This window comes from Chanodichthys erythropterus, chromosome 3 (assembly GCF_024489055.1).
Source record: "Chanodichthys erythropterus isolate Z2021 chromosome 3, ASM2448905v1, whole genome shotgun sequence".
Classification (NCBI taxonomy): domain Eukaryota; kingdom Metazoa; phylum Chordata; class Actinopteri; order Cypriniformes; family Xenocyprididae; genus Chanodichthys; species Chanodichthys erythropterus.
Window position 1 is genome coordinate 55153323 of NC_090223.1, and position 16745 is coordinate 55170067.

The 16745-nt window shown below is 36.5% G+C and overlaps 1 protein-coding gene across 4 annotated transcripts in view; it reads left to right on the forward strand.

Annotated features, from left to right (window-relative positions):
* Positions 1-513: 513 nt before the first annotated feature.
* LOC137018008 (ethanolamine-phosphate cytidylyltransferase-like) overlaps positions 514-16745 on the forward strand; it is a 35527-nt gene continuing 19295 nt past the window's right edge. For 2 of the 4 annotated variants that reach the window (XM_067382853.1, XM_067382854.1), the window contains exons 1-6: positions 514-792; positions 6984-7072; positions 9023-9184; positions 9645-9711; positions 9795-9879; positions 14678-14719. In XM_067382853.1, coding sequence (XP_067238954.1) covers positions 692-792; positions 6984-7072; positions 9023-9184; positions 9645-9711; positions 9795-9879; positions 14678-14719 — 546 coding nt within the window. In that variant the 5' untranslated portion in view covers positions 514-691. Of the gene's footprint in view, positions 793-6983; positions 7073-8401; positions 8447-9022; positions 9185-9644; positions 9712-9794; positions 9880-14677; positions 14720-16745 lie in introns of those variants that run through there. The other 2 variants (XM_067382855.1, XM_067382856.1) reach the window with 2 other exon arrangements.

Below are 16745 nucleotides of genomic sequence, written 5' to 3' on the forward strand. Positions count from 1 at the left end.
GTTATTTAACAATTAGCCTACAGTACATTCAGTCCTGAATTAACAGTGTGATTCAGTTTGTTTGCGCCACTGATCTCGAGCACTGTTCATCCTATGGTAAGCAAGACGCATGTCCCAGACGCACAGCCGATAAGTATGGATTTCAACTGGTCACATGACACGAGAGCTGGGATTATGTAACAGTAATGTCCGCTGCCTGTCACCGCTCATCGTACGACTCCGTGCCATATGACGCCACTTCCCAGGCAGCGAACTTACAAATCCTACTATTGCAAAGGCGCAGGACATGAATATAAATGTAGTCGTGCGGACGTTCCTTGAAAACCTTCCGGGGGCGCACAGCACGTAAAGCAATATTCATGAGACACGCCATGACTAGTTGGATTCGTCCATTCGCTAACGCCCCTAAGCCTTTCAGCAAATTAATTAGGCCCATGGACCAAACGTCACGTCACTTCGTTAATATTCATGAGGATGCCTTCACAGTAGTGTGATTCGTAAATTTTGCTGGCCGGCCGAGGAGGCGTTGTCCCACATTAGAACGTCACCTTCATTTAACGCAGAAGCCGGCTATCCTGGAAAAGGAGGTTTCCCGGTCCTTTGACACACACTGAATAACCAATATAGTGGAGTAGCAGTGTTTTGACTTTGATTTGTGCAGAAGTGCTTGCGAAAAGGGCTTTTTTGTAAAATGATGAAGAACGGGCATCATGTGATCAGCGCTCCGTCCGCCGCCGCAGCCTGCAGTCCGGAGAAGAGGAGGCGCACTGTCCGCGTCTGGTGCGATGGATGGTGAGTGCGCACTGCAATACATCTCACCGCATTGGCATAAGAAAGACTATATCCCAGTACTAGAGCTCTGTTTACATTGAAATAAGATAACATGACTGGACTATAGACTTGACAGCCACAGCACACTGCAACGCATCTAATATAAAGTCTTAAAACACTAAATGCTCAAGAAGTTGTATTGCTTCTATTAATATTACTACTACTACTAATAGCCTATTACTTCTACAAATAAAAATAATTATGATTATATATAATCATACTTAATTTGTATCATTTATTTGTACCAACACATATTTTTGTTTGTATTATTTTTATTATATATTTTTGTAATATGATTTGTAGAGAGAGAGAGAGAGAGAGAGAGAGAGAGGCTACTATTACTCTCTATCTATCTATCTATCTATCTATCTATCTATGTATTCATGCAGTTAAATAGAGGAATTCTATTCTATAAGGTTGATTTCCCTATGAGGTTAATAGATTCAGCATAGATTTGGGAGACTTCGCATTACTTTTTTTTTATGTGAACACTACATTTCTGCCGACTTTATGTTTGAAATCAAACTCATATCTAAACAGACCAATACAGTAAGAAGAACATTATTATATTTGTTATAATAAAATGTTTTATTTAACCCGATTATTGTTTAAAAATTACTATATGGCTGGCTTAAAATGAACCCAAAATAGGTTGACTACCCAAAACTACTCAGCAGGTTAGGCAAACCCAGCGACTGGGTTAACCGCTGAGTTAAAACAACCCAATTGCTGGGTTTGTCCATTTTCCATTTGTTTTTAACTTAGCATTTTTTAGAGTGTATCCAACTCCTGAATCTCATCTGTTTTTTGTTTTTTTCACCATGCTCAAATTCTTAAACACACATATTGAGGAATAAGCTCGCTATCTACTTTTTGGTTTGGGTGTCCGAGTTTAGATAACATTAGTAGTAGACATATTTCTTTCTAAAAAGGCTGTATCTGATAAAACATCAGAGTATGTGAGTGCATGTGGCTGAAAAGAGGTGCTTGGATGCAATACATGATGAGCAGGATTATTGAGCCTTTCTCTTTCAGAATTCCAGCCATTTATGTCTGCCTGAGTGATGGTGTTTTTTTCGAATGTTGCAGAATGTTTGGGATGCCAGAATATTAGACAGTGGAATGAACTACCAATGAGAGGCAGTGTAAACACTGAGCGCTCAGTGACCCCCCTCAATCCCGCCAGCCCACACCTTACTGTTGTTGTCATAAAACCCTCTACAGCCTAACAGGAGAATGTCACAGTGAGTCAGACAGAGCTTCAACTCATGATGCTGCTGGCTGCTTTACTGTTTTCCTTTGGCTCTGTGTCAGTACGGGAGCACCTTCCAGGTGTGACGATTGTCTGAAACCCGTATAGAATCACAGCGATTCACTGGCGTCGACATTGCCTCATATGATATACCCATGCCATCATTCATCAGATTTATCTTCTTCAAGAATACATTTTTCTGCCCATGCTTTAATTTAGCTTATTCGTTTCATCATGTTTCAGCAAGTGCAGTCATCTCTCCTCAGGGTGGAACTCATCGGCTACATTCACACTGTCAGTTCAAATCCGATTATTTGTGTATCCGATTGAAATCTGAGCTAAATTATCGCAACTGTTCAGGTCCGATTTGTGTGTCCATACCGCTCTTTCGTTTTCTGGATTATCTGCATTGGTTTCAATGGTAATGACGTTTTGTTGGTAGGTATATGCCAAAAACAACAATAACAACCGCAACATGGAGGGGTTTGCAATACAGATGTTGTCTTATTTACAACATGACAATGTGTAGCCGCCGCACTGGACTACTGTGTCTTCTGAGGCCACAGCAGAAACATAGGAGGCTGGTGTGAGCATCTTTATTCTGTGCTATCGTCTCTCCGAGTCTCAAAACATGTCTTTATTATATTATATTATTATAGCAACTGACGCAGAGTTGAGTGAACCTATGAAAAGCAACTTCTTTGTCACATACTGTATGTAACCATGGTTCCCTGAGTAGGGAATGAGATGTTGCCGCTTCTTAGTTACTGCATTCAACATCCTTCATAGAAATCTGAGGAGTGATGGTGCAGACGTGTCTGGAGGGCAGTGCTTTTGCCATCAGCCATCTGCTGTGATAATATGAAGGCTTCAGACAGTCGTCACACCTGGAAGGTCTTCACATTAGCGACTGATTCAGTATCTTGTTCCCTCCTCAGGAAGGATATGTAATTGAAATGATTCCCATCAATAAAACAATTTTTTTCTTATTTGATTTCTGATTACTATTACTTAACTCATATTTAAGTGTAGAACAAACACCTAAACCGTTTAAATCATCCTGCACCGTTCTGTGTTTCATACATGAGTCATGTTGAGCAGAGGTGTGCTACAGCATTGTTTTTCCTAAAGGCGTCCTTGATTATGATTTTAACTATATATAATGTGTATATCTATATATAATGTATATATAACTATGTATAATGTTGCTGTTTGAGCATAAACAATATCTGCAAAGTTACAGCGCTCAAAGTTCAATGCAAAGGGAGATATTTTCTTTTAAAGAATTCTCTGTTTGTTTTACTAAAAGGAACTACAAGAAGCTTCTTCTGAGGTTAGTGACATCACTAACCCTAAAATTTACATAAACCCTGCCCCTGAGAACACGCAGCAAAGGGGGTGAGGCCATGTTGGGCTGCTTTAGAGAAGAGGAAGTTTTGTTGTAGTAGAGTGTTGTTTCCATGCCGTCATTTTACATTTTACAGTTTCACAAACGAGGATCAATTCAGTGCTGGATTTGCAAAAAAGATTAACATGACGGCACATGCTAGTCGATGAGTTGAATCAACTCCACAGCAACTACATAAATTTATCCACTAACCATTCAGAAACGTCCAGTTGCATTCTAAAAGTTGTAACTTCTTCCTGAGTCTCTCCATCAGTGTCCGATTCTGGTTTGTACAATGTAAGGCTGAATTTAATGTAAGCTCATTTGCATTTAAAGGGACACACAAAAACGGTGTGTTTTTGCTCAAACCCAAATAGGGGCAAATTTGGGCAAATTTATAAATGGGGGCAAATTTATAAAACTATAATAAATTATCTTTGTGGTATTCTGAAACTTCACAGACACATTCTGGGGACACCAGAGACTTATATTACATCTTGTAAAAGGGGTATTATAGGTTCCCTTTATATGATTGCACTTGATGGACAATTAAAAGGGTGAATCCCATAGACTTAGTAGGGGAGCCAAGTCATACCCAGAGACCAGAGTATCATAGAGACTGAGGGTGGGCTTTACTGGCTTGGGCTATCTAGCACCCCACTAGAGCACCTGTGCATAGCAATGTCAGAAGAAAAGGATGATAGACCAGATGGATGCTGAAACACGGCTATATTAAAAATTAATAACTGAAAATATCAATGGCCAGAATCAAAGGGGTCATGAAAGCCAGGCAAGGGTCCAACAAGCAATCCAGACAGTGACCATGCCATTTCAGAAGATGAAGGGGTCGTCAGGCAGGCAGGAGGGTCAGAATCCGAGCGAGCAGTAGAAACACCAAAGGGGTAGATCAGGTCACTGGCAGCCTCCAGTCGTAAACAATCAGACAGTCTGAACTAGCAACTAGGTTAGAGGAGAAATCTGAGAACCAGAACCCGAGACGAAGGCAGGGGTCAACACCAAGTTGGGCAGTCTTGATGTCTGAGGTGTTCTGGTGAGGAAGGAATCTGGAGTAACCTGGCAGAAGGCAGGAGTAACACAGAGTAACCAAATTACAAGACTGACAGACTGACAAGACAGGAGATGAGAGCACAAGGAATGTGAGTAACACAAAATGATGAAGCAAAGCAAAGATGAAAGACGAAAACAAAAACAAAGGATAGAACTTAGGAGAGAGTGCAAGCAATCAAGTCCTTGCAAGCAAAACCACTGAGAACACCTTAACATTGTGACAGTGAGTTTTGCACAGACAAGCACCATTTAAATGTCATTCTAAATTACTAAAGAATAGGGCTGTGACATTTCTAGTTTCTAGCTGCATTTCTAATTTCTAGCTTCGGTTGTATAACGGTTCTGTGGTCATGGTCCTTCTACATTTCAGTAAATAGTCTCACCGTTAGATGAATTTGGTGGCATAGAAAGGGAATAATGGAAAAGCAATGGTGTTTTTTTATTTTATGATGACCATTTAAAAAAATCTAAAATTAAGGCCAGTCTTGTGTATCTTTTAACAGCTGTGTTAATACAGCCATGCAGAGCAGCAAAGTAGTCTAACTGGGTTTGATTGACCTATGAAGAATAACCAGCCTTGTCATGTGCAGTAAACACATGACATGGTTGGAAGGCCAGTCTGATCAGCTGACACTGGGTCAATCAATCACTAAATCTTTCATGAGTACTAAGCATGTGCTTTGCTGAGAATCTCGACATGAAGCAAATACATTAAAACATCTCCAAAGTTAAAACAAACAAATGTATTTTAAGACCTTTAAGATTCATTGTTATTATTTCCATGATATTTGAACACAACAGACAGTTTCTCTGCACCCCACAGCTCCCTTCACATTACCATAATCTGACTGCTGCACTTTATGATCTTCATTTTGCTAAATATTAATATAGGGGGATTTGTTAGTGTTTTAAGTTGTATTAACTTGGAATTTAAAAGGTTTTCTGGTATGGGTGAGTTTTTAGGGTTACCATTGTGCTGAAGAGTAGAGCCTGTGGTTAGGTTGACAAAAAGCCAAACACCATTAAGGCTATAATTGCTTCATTTAAAAAATAATGGCTGTGCTCTCTTTAGCACAATGATAGTCTTTTTGCTAAATACTTACATGCAGTTGTGCTTTTGTTAACTAGCTTGAAAATATGAACATTTTTTATGTAAATAATTATAAAATATAAGAAATATATTACATTAAATATGTCTATATAATTGTATGTGTTTTTACTGCATGAGTAAATATATCTGCAATATATTACACATGCAATACTATATCTAATCACATTTATATATTATGAAGTGTATTCGTGAATATAAAATTACATATATTATGATATTTTAGTAAATATATTGTCACATATTTTTCAATATATGAAAGAGGCAATTCCTTATGTATTATTCAATACATTGTAATATATTAACACAACATATTATTCTGTACGTTTTCACATATACCGTTAAATCATTTAATATATAGATCATTCATATATAGGGGAAATATATTTTCTTTGCGCAAGGGTTCACACTCTGCTGGCTCTACTATTATTCTCCCTGGTCAAATATGCAGAGCTCAGTTGCAGTTTGGATGCTGGCAAACCAGTTTCAGTAGTAAATATTTCATGCTCATGGCCAGTTCCAGTGCTGCTGTGATGCTGTCTGTTTTAAGATACAGCAGAGCCATGCCACCATTGACTAGTCATTGGCTTCAACATATATTATATACATTGTTATATTACATTATTATATACATATATTATATAATCACTCTTATCTTAACAATCTTATTTTACTTTAAATGCACATCATATGACCTAAATGACTGCATGATATAAACTCACAATTGCATTTTATAAAGTCAGAATTATAAGATATATGGAAGCTTGTTTCCTCCACGGAATAAAACAATTTAAAAGATACTAATGACTTTTTATCTCACAGTTCTGACATTTTTCTCACAATTGCGAGTTTACATCTCGCAATTCTGACTTCTTTTCTCAGAATTGTGAGATATAAACTTGCATTTTCAAGTTATAAATTCCAATTCAGAGGGGAAAAAGACTGACTAGATAGATAGATAGATAGATAGATAGATAGATAGATAGATAGATAGATAGATAGATAGATAGATAGATAGATAGATAGATAGATAGATAGATAGATAGATAGATAGATAGATAGATAGATAGATAGATAGATAGATAGATAGATAGATAGATAGATAGATGACCTGTCCAACATCTTAAATCGGTAAGTTGAGTGTAAGCTGTATCATAATTTCTTTGTAGATAACACTCTTTCACTTGCTTTGTGAACTATTTATTTGTGGATATCAAAATTATTTTAATCATGCATGTTTAAAGGTTTCCACACATTATTATCAACAGAGTAATACCCTATGCAATAGGCTTGGGTCAAACTAAAGCCTGTCTTCATCTACCTTACCTTCTTCTTAGCTATGACATGGTCCACTATGGTCATTCCAACCAACTTCGACAAGCCAAGGCTATGGGGGACTACCTCATTGTTGGAGTGCACACTGACGGTGAGGATACACACACACACACACACACTAACAGTGCCACACAGTGTTGCTTGACTGACAGAATGATAGTCCTGCTTTGTCATTGCAGTCATTTCAGCAGTTCAGCTGACTGGGATGAGATAAGCATACTTGAGACCAAGTGCTCTTTCAGGAACCAGACATACTTCTGTTTTAATACACCAACTGCCACTGAGCAGTAGTTATACTGATCTCAGTGTCATGTCATGTCAGGCTGTGTTTGAACTGAGGGGAAGAATTAAACTTGTGATTATTTCCTTGTATACTTAAGCAGACTTGTGTTTGAATTAAGCTTTAATTTTATGATTTAACTTTTAATTTAACTTTTTTTAATTTTTACTTTTTTTTTTTTTTTTTTTTTTTGTTTTAATTTAAATTTTTGCACGATGCAAGAATGTGGGTGTCACATGGATTTCCCTTTGAGTATGACAGAACAACAGCCTTTCAATCAATGACACCTTAGAAATGTTTGTTTGGCTTGCACAGATAAGAGTTTACACAAGAAATGGAGTGAAGGCATGATTGAAATAGGATTTTGAATGTCCGTTGTAGGGTATAGATGGGTCTGGGTAGAAACAGAAGCTTATCATGGTGGTACCCAATGGCATTCTCTCTAAGATCAGAGTTTCTTAACATGGGCATTCAGAAAACATTAGGGGGGACTGGAAGCTGAAAACCAGGATTATCAGACACAATATCAAAACTGATATCCTTCTGCTTTTTTGATACGTATCGATACCGAAATATCTGAAACACTTTCAATACTCATTTTCAGCAGAATAGATACATGATACCAGCTGCTCTTTCTCGCTCTCTCCTCTCTCTGACATCGAGTTGACACACAAACCCGCCTACCCTCACTTGTTTCATTTGTTCCGGATGAATATTGTTGGTGTTACAGGGCTTGGATTTTGGCATGGGATTGCATGCATTGCACATAATTTTATTCGTTCTCGCAGGTTTTGTGTTCACACCCAAAGTGTGCTGACATAAATCCCCATAAATTGACTTAAATTGAGTTCTCTTTCTCAGCTTATCGGACTTAAAACAGTCAAATACACACAAAATAATGTCAAAATGCCGGTATTCACGTAAACACAGTCAGTTCTGTTTTAAGTGAAAGTAAACAGTTGAGAAAGGAAACGCATGTGTAACAGTATAATGGATCCATGCCTAATATACCTGCTGCTAAATTATGAGATAATATTAAAAATATCTATTTGACAGTTTCTCCCCATATAGTATGGATGTCAAAATTGTGGCCAGTGAAAATGCTGCGTGGCTAGTAACTTTGAAAAACCACTGGTGAGCAAAACAAAGCTTTGGAAAACCACTGGTGGCTAGTAACATTGGCTGGTGAGCAAAAAATATAAAGCCCTGTATATTTATATATTTATATACTACAGTTCAATAGTTTGTGATCAGTGAGTAAAATAGGATTAATGCGAACAACAAATTTTTAATTTGTGGCTACGATATATATATGTGTGTATATATATATGTGTGTATATATATATGTGTGTATATATATATATGTGTGTATATATATATATGTGTGTATATATATATATATATATATATATATATATATATATATATATATATATATATATATATATATACACACACATATATATATATATATATATATATATATATATACACACACATATATATATATATATATATATATATATATATATATATATATATATATATATATATATATATATACACACACATATATATATATATATACACACATATATATATATATATATATATATATATATATACATATATATATATATATATGTGTGTGTATGTATATATATATATATGTCTGCGTGTAATGTGCAGGGCTCCGTACTAAACAAGTAATAGAAGATAGAAACGAAATTGACTGATGCTAATGTCTCTCTCTTGATGCAGATGAGATCTCTAAGCACAAAGGTCCTCCAGTGTTCACTCAGGCTGAGAGATATAAGATGGTGCGAGCCATCAAGTGGGTGGATGAGATCGTGGAAGGAGCTCCATATGTCACCACACTTGAGACTCTGGACAAATATTGCTGTGATTTCTGTGTTCATGGAGGTCAGAACTTAAGCATATAAGCAATAACCATGTCAGACCTGTGTTAAAATGTTGATGCTGAAGTCAACACAGAGAAGTCTTTAATTGTATAGCGTTTGTTTAATATTTTGAGACTGCAAGTTTCATAATCTCAACAGCTTGTTTAAGTAACATATGCAAAACATATGTCCAGCATCTGAATAAAAACAAAGCTGAAGGGTTCCAGAGCATCATTTTTTTTTTGTCCTCTGGAAATATAGCCTTTGGTAACTTGCCCATGGCTTTGGTCGTGGTCTTCCATGCAAAATATTTTGGGCACAGTGTACCACACACCACTAGCTGGAACCAATCTTTTTGGCACTTTATGTAGAGTTAAACCTACAATAAGAAGCACTAGAGTAAAATTATTACATTAATTTTCACTAAAGACTTCACAGTAGTTGACTCTTGAAAAAGCTTAACTGTGGTTCTGTCTCCACAGATGACATCACTCTTACTGTGGATGGAAAAGACACATATGAAGAAGTGAAACAGTCGGGTAGGTACAGGTAAGCCCATTACATGCCTCGCTTTAATGGTCCTAATGTTGTGCATGTTTAGTATGGTTCTCACTAAAAGTTGCTCATTACAGAGAGTGCAAGAGAACCCAGGGTGTGTCCACTACAGACCTGGTTGGCCGCATGCTGCTTATGACTAAAGCTCATCACAGCAACATGGTGAGGTTCTTCCCTTCAAGGCCTGAAACGTGCAAACATACTAACATTAATTGAGTGTCAGTGTCTCTTGAATGCAATCTCTAGCCTTAACAAAATTGAATACACATAAACAGGGTTGTATGTATTTTAAAATAAAATACCAAAGCAGCCACACCATGTATTTAAATAAAACTACTGTATTTTTGTATTTTAAAAATACTAAAAAATACTTTTACAAGGAAGCATGAAATTTCTTCACGAACCTTCCATCATTTGGCCTATTTGATCTATCCCTTCACCATTACACTGACTGATTAAGTAAACGATGTTTGATAGCAACAGCTTTTCTCTGTCCGATGTATGCAGTCTGACATATGAAACCAGATAAAGGCACAATATATAGGATTTTTGGTTTAAAATATCCAAAAAACACTAGAACAATGTTATATATCTTGTTGGCTTGTGTACTTACATTATCCCAAATGTTTCCAAGAATGTTTAAATTCCAGAGGAATGAGCAAATTTAACCAGGACACAGACTGTGTCCGTGTGTCGCTTATCAATGACATCATTACCCTTGATTTCCAGTTTTATTTTGTAGAAACCATGGAAACATCAAAGACGCTTTAGTATATTATGTGTTTTATTAGACAGGTTAGCAACTGTTTGGATACATTCATTGACAGAAAACGAATCATTGTTATATAGCTCAACATTGTAAGTCTTTTTGTTTGAATCTTTTTTTCTTGATTTACCATGAGTACCATGTTTTACCATGTTTTACCATTTAAGTGTCTCATAGTAGCCGCCGAGCGAATGCACAGAGTAGCACTATTACAACTTTAAACACACATATGTCTAACATGATAAAACAGCGCTGCTTTACCCCAAATACGAATGACCAGAAGAAGCGGAAGCAGCGACTGTGGCATAATAAAAGTTCCGCTGCTGTGTCGCGCTCATCCCTCATTAGCAAAGTGATTTCTGCCTGAGTCTCATCCCAATTCTTTTCCACCGGCTGTAGACGTGAAGACAACACCTCCCATTAATTCAGAGAAATCAAGGAGTCATCGAGCTACACCTTTGTTTTGAATGAGCGACCTCTAGTGGCAAAAAATTTACATACTGTGGCTTTAACAGATCAAATATTCACGAATCCCTGTGATCTCCCAGATGAAGGTTAGTTTTAAAGTAACCAACAGTTTAATGTTTGCGTTAGTTACTTGTTGTTTGGTAACAAAGGGCCTACTTTGCATCAGCAACACTGACTCAAGGCACAAGTCATTCATAAGAAGACAACTGATGGCTCCTGTATTTTATGGCGACTAGTTTCTAACTAATTAATCATTTGATTATTAATCATAAATATAGGGGGCTGCTGCTCGGTATAATAGTTTTCAAGAACATTATGTAAATTGGTAAACTATTTAGCCTAGGCTACCAAAATGAACACCAAAACTTAACATAAACTGTTAAAAATTATAGCAGTTTATGCTAAAAATTGATGGAAAGCTGGCAATCGGCAAACTACTGAGTAGGCACCAATCAGAGGCTACAATTATATGATGTCATCATGTAGACTTTTTACAAAGTTTAAAAATACAACACTAAAGTATTTTGATACAAAATATAAAGCCATTTTCATCAACCCTATCAAATACAAATTACTATTCAGTATTTCAAATACTATTTTGTATTTGAAATACATGTATCATAAATACTGCCCATCCCTGCACATAGACCACAGAACATTTTGAGGACGAACACCAAGTTGCATCAAAATTGTGCCTAATAATAATGCCGTAAATTGGTGAATTTGAAAATTGCATCTTCTCTGGCGGACAAACATATCTTAGTTTCATGAATTTATGATGCTCGGGAGGCTAACTGCATATTCTAAACTATCAGCCATTTCAACTGAAAGATGAAGGCTGTTGTCCACCAGAGGGAGCCACAGGTTTTTTGTATCAGTTTCCATTCCTTTGAATAGAAAATAAATGCATAGATTTTGGGGTGCACTGCCAGTCTAGTTTTATATAATTAGTGTACATTAAAATCTGTTAAATGCTTGTAGATCATTAAATGTTTATTTAACATTCATAAATACCAATACAATTTTTTTTTTTTCAAGTTTTCAATACAACAAAAAATGCTTGTAACTCTGAAGCTGTACAATCAATCAAGTTGAAAATGGGTATGCCCCTTCTTTGGGGCAAATGGTAACATATTCTTCAAATATTACTCGTATAACCAAACAAACATGGCCAGCAGCCAAATGAAATTCTGCCGCTTATAATGTCACATCTGAATGGCTGATTGTTATGAAATATGGCAGAAAAAGCTGTGTATTGTAGCAAATTAGCTCAAAATAAATATGATAATTAATCAACTAGTTATAATTAATTATAAATATTTGGATCAGTTAATAAAATTCTAAGAAATGTTAATTTCCAGGTTATGGGAAATAACAATCTTATTGTACAGTACTACTAAGAGCCTGTAGTCAGGATCGGCATAATTAGGGACTCCAGTATATGAGCATGAAACACGGACAACTTTCGTGTGACATGAACAAGACTTAACTAGACTAAACACTTAACTAAACTAACAAACACACACAAATATGCATACAGTTTACCAAGGGAAAGAGAGAGCTGAAGCAGAATACAGGAAAGCAAGAAGTTACAGCATTATTTGAAATTCAGCAGATCAACAGCCTTGAGCAAACCATCAGTTTAGTTTTAACAGGCCATTCTTTAAAAGGGGTAAGGATACATAATATATTAAATAATGAGACTTTGTTTGATACTTGCATGTCTCGCCCATTTGAAATAAAACTGTCCTGATGCAATTTGTGGAGGTTCCCGTTGAATCTTTCTGATATTGACTTGATGAGAGAGAACCAGTTGGATTCAGAGGAACTTTGGTGAATGGAAGGTCTAGGCCAAAGCCTGGCACAAGCTTGGGGTTCCTTAGAAGCTTCTAGTACAGCATTATCTTGACATCAGCGTTTTTCAGTAAAAGAAAATGAAAGACTGTGATCTTATGATCAGTGATTTTAAAGGGTGAAGATGCCACACTCTCTTAAGGTGTCTGAGCCAATAAAGAGTTGTTCTCTCGGAGGGAACTTTACGAGTCTTTGTGCCTTTGGCAAGATATTAGCATAAGACACTGGATTGGATGAATGAGAGAAGAACCTTCTAGATTCTTATAATACTAACGTGTCACAGAGTTAGAAACATGTAACATTAATTAACAAATAGGAAACGGAAGTTGGAGTCCATCAATACCAAACATGGAATTTTAGTCTCTGAAACATTAATTTTAACTCTGAAACATTAATACCAAAATAGTTCAAAAGAGAGAATGCATAGAATAAACCCTATAAAAGGAAAATCAAGAGAGGGGAAAATTGGATACACATTTATACATTTCTCATGTGGTCATATATAGAATATATAACATTAAGAGGGTTCATTTGTCCTTCTCAGAAAGAATGAAGTCAGAGTCACAAATTCCTGACGGTCATAAAAATTTCTTATCAGTTTTCTTGTGTCCTGTAACAGGACACCTAGTTCTGTCTCTGTGTTAGCTTCATTTGGGATGCTAGTTGCAGTTTAGAGGGATGGGTTCACAGAACTTTGAGAGAGTGAATTTCTGGATTATTCATTAAATATAATGAATAATTGTGTGTCTGATTTGTCCAGACGCTACAGTATTAAATTAGGAAATTGGCCATAATGTGACACTATAACAAATTTTTTCCTATAACCCTGGAACCATTAAGATCAAGGCAAAATTCATGTTTGTTTGTTTTTTTCATTCCTTAGTGCCCCCTTAATCCACTGATATCCATATCCATGTAAAAACGTTTTCCACTATTTCAAGTGTTTGAAAAAACAACAACAGCATTTTTTTCACACAAAATTGGATACCCACCAGCTCAAGACACTTTTGAATATAGATATGTGGCCTATATCTTGTGAACTAACACAAAACTTGACACACAGACAACAAGACATTCTGAGCAAACATGCCGAGTTTCAACAGCAATTATTACAAAATCAGCCATTTAATTAATGGGAATGAGAGATGAAGGCTATAGCTAATGTTGTTCACCAGAAGGAGCCACAGGATAACAAATCCTTTTAGATCTGTTTAAATGGTATAAAATAATATATATGTGTATCTATATATACTGTGTAATGTGTACTGTCTTAAAGACTTAAATACTATATTTGAAAAGAGACACTGCCATTGTATCACTGTATTGTCTGCATTGTGTACGCCTCAATAATTGCTGCTGGCAGCTATATTTTTTGTTTTACTGTCTGTTATAATAGTATTGCATATTCTTTATATTACTGAGTGTGTAGTAATTAGTATATGCACATGTACATCCTTCTTTAGACTAGATTGCTATTCACTTTGGTACTATGTTTACGCTAGTATTGCCTCCACATTATGTCTGTACTATTGCCCCAAGAGCACTAATTTCAGCAATACACTCATTGATATTGTAGTGGTACTGATCATAAAAATAAAAAATGTTTTATATGAAAATATTTTGAATACTGAGGTTTGTCACTAACACAAAATCACAAAAGTATGTACAAGGGGATCACATGCTTGCAATATACATTGACCAAGCGTTCACATCTGCTTTTGCATACTTAATGATAATATGTTTAATTTATATAGCGCCTTTCCCAAGCTCAAGGACGCTTGTGAAGTGTATATTTCTGAAATGTCTCTGGTATGTTGTTTTTACTCCGTGTCTAACAAGACATTTATGTCTTTATCTTTCTTTCCTCTTTAGGGCAGTTCAGACTATCAACAACACACAGACAACTTTGGAAGAGTGAGTGTTTTATTCTCATTGCCCGTCCTTGTAGTAACAGAGAAATTTTTTTAAAAAATAACCATTTCTTGTGTGTTTTTGTAATAAACCAACTATAATTTCACCAATACTTAAAAATCTTTTTTTAAAAGATTGCAATAGTCATTATGGTAAGTCTGCATTAATTATTAGGGCCCAAGCGAATTAGCACGCAGGGCCCTCTTGTTCTTCTAAGGATTTTTTAGGGCCAAAGCCCTGTAAGGGGCTGAAGGCCCTATTGTTTTCTTTAGGATTATTAGGGCCAAAGCCAATGGCTGAAGGCCCTGTTGTTTTCTTTAGGATTATTATTATTAGGGCCAAAGCCCTGTAAGGGGCTGAAGGCCCTTTTGTTTTCTTTAGGGAACTTTAGGAAATTATTTTTTTTCCGACTATTCCGGCATTTTTGGGGCCCTTACCATGTTCAAAAACTCTTGAAAATTTGCGCACACACATTGGAATCCGCGGCCATCAGGGCCGGGCAGAAGCTGGTACCCGGGAGGGGTGCTCGACAGCGCCCCCTTGAATTGGGTCCGAAAACTTGGTCCATATATCAAACACGCTTGCACATACAAATATAAAACTCGGTACACATATAGACCTCATCGGGCCAAACAACGTTCATACTCTAAGTTATACGTCACCTCAACAGGAAGTCAGCTATTATGGGTTGTTTGAAAAACGCATGCTCTGGAATTTGATATACTCCTCCTAGGCAATTAATCCGATTGCCACCAAACTCGGTCAGCATGAACTCAAGACATTAAGGATGCAAAATTGGGAGCGGATTTTTGATATCTCAAACGGTTTGGCCATGGCGAGGCAATGAATTTATGGCGAGAAAAGGGAAACACGAAATGTGTTATAATGTCGGCATACATTGATTGATGTTAATGAAACTTCAGCAGTGTGTTTGTTATAGGAGTCTGATCACATGAACGTGACTACTGTGAGACAAAGTTATAGCGCCACCAATTGGCAGCAGTCAAGTCAAGTCAAGTCAAATTTATTTATATAGCGCTTTTTACAATTGGTAATTGTTTCAAAGCAGCTTTACATATTAGAAGCACAGAAAAAAAAGAGAAGTGGTTAAAAATAAGCTGTACAAGCAAGCGTGGTAATGTGTAACATATACAAGATGGTGCTACATTAAACCAATGTTGGCTGACTCCCAGGGGTGGAAAAAAACCCCTAGGAGAAAAACCCAGCGTGCTAACACTGGGAAAAAAATCCTAGGAGAGAAAAAACCCCTTGGAAGATATATATAATATATGTAAATGGATATGGAGATCAAAATCTGAATTATACATTTTTATTATTGAGATTAAAAATAGATTATATATAAATATATGTAAGCGGATACAGGGATTACAAATCTGAATTATAGATGCAGCAAGAACTGGATCTGTAGGCCCATTGTCTCCTGGGCTACGTTGTAGTCAGGTCCAGACACAGGTTCTCCATCTGATCTGGATACGGCCTGGATCCAGCACCCGGCAAACCTCAGGATAAGCAGAGAGATGTTCTCGGTTCCGGCCGACCTAATTATTGCAGTGTAACAATCCTTTAACGGATTTGAAAAATGTTAATGTATTGATAATGTGTTATGTGTATGCAAGAGCAAAGAGATGTGTTTTTAGTTTAGATTTAAACTGAAAGAGTGTGTCTGCTTCCCGAACAATGCTAGGAAGATTGTTCCAGAGTTTAGGTGCTAAATAGGAAAAGGATCTGCCGCCTTCAGTTGATTTTGATATTCTGGGTATTATCAACTGGCCTGAATTCTGAGATCACAATAGACGTGAAGGACTATAATGCATTAAGAGCTCACTTAGGTACTGGGGAGCTAAACCATTTAGAGCTTTATAAGTAAGTAGCAAGATTTTAAAATCTATACGATGTTTAATAGGGAGCCAATGTAATGTTGACAGAACTGGGCTAATATGGTCATACTTTCTGGTTCTAGTAAGAACTCTAGCTGCCGCATTTTGGACCAACTGTAGTCTGTTTAAAA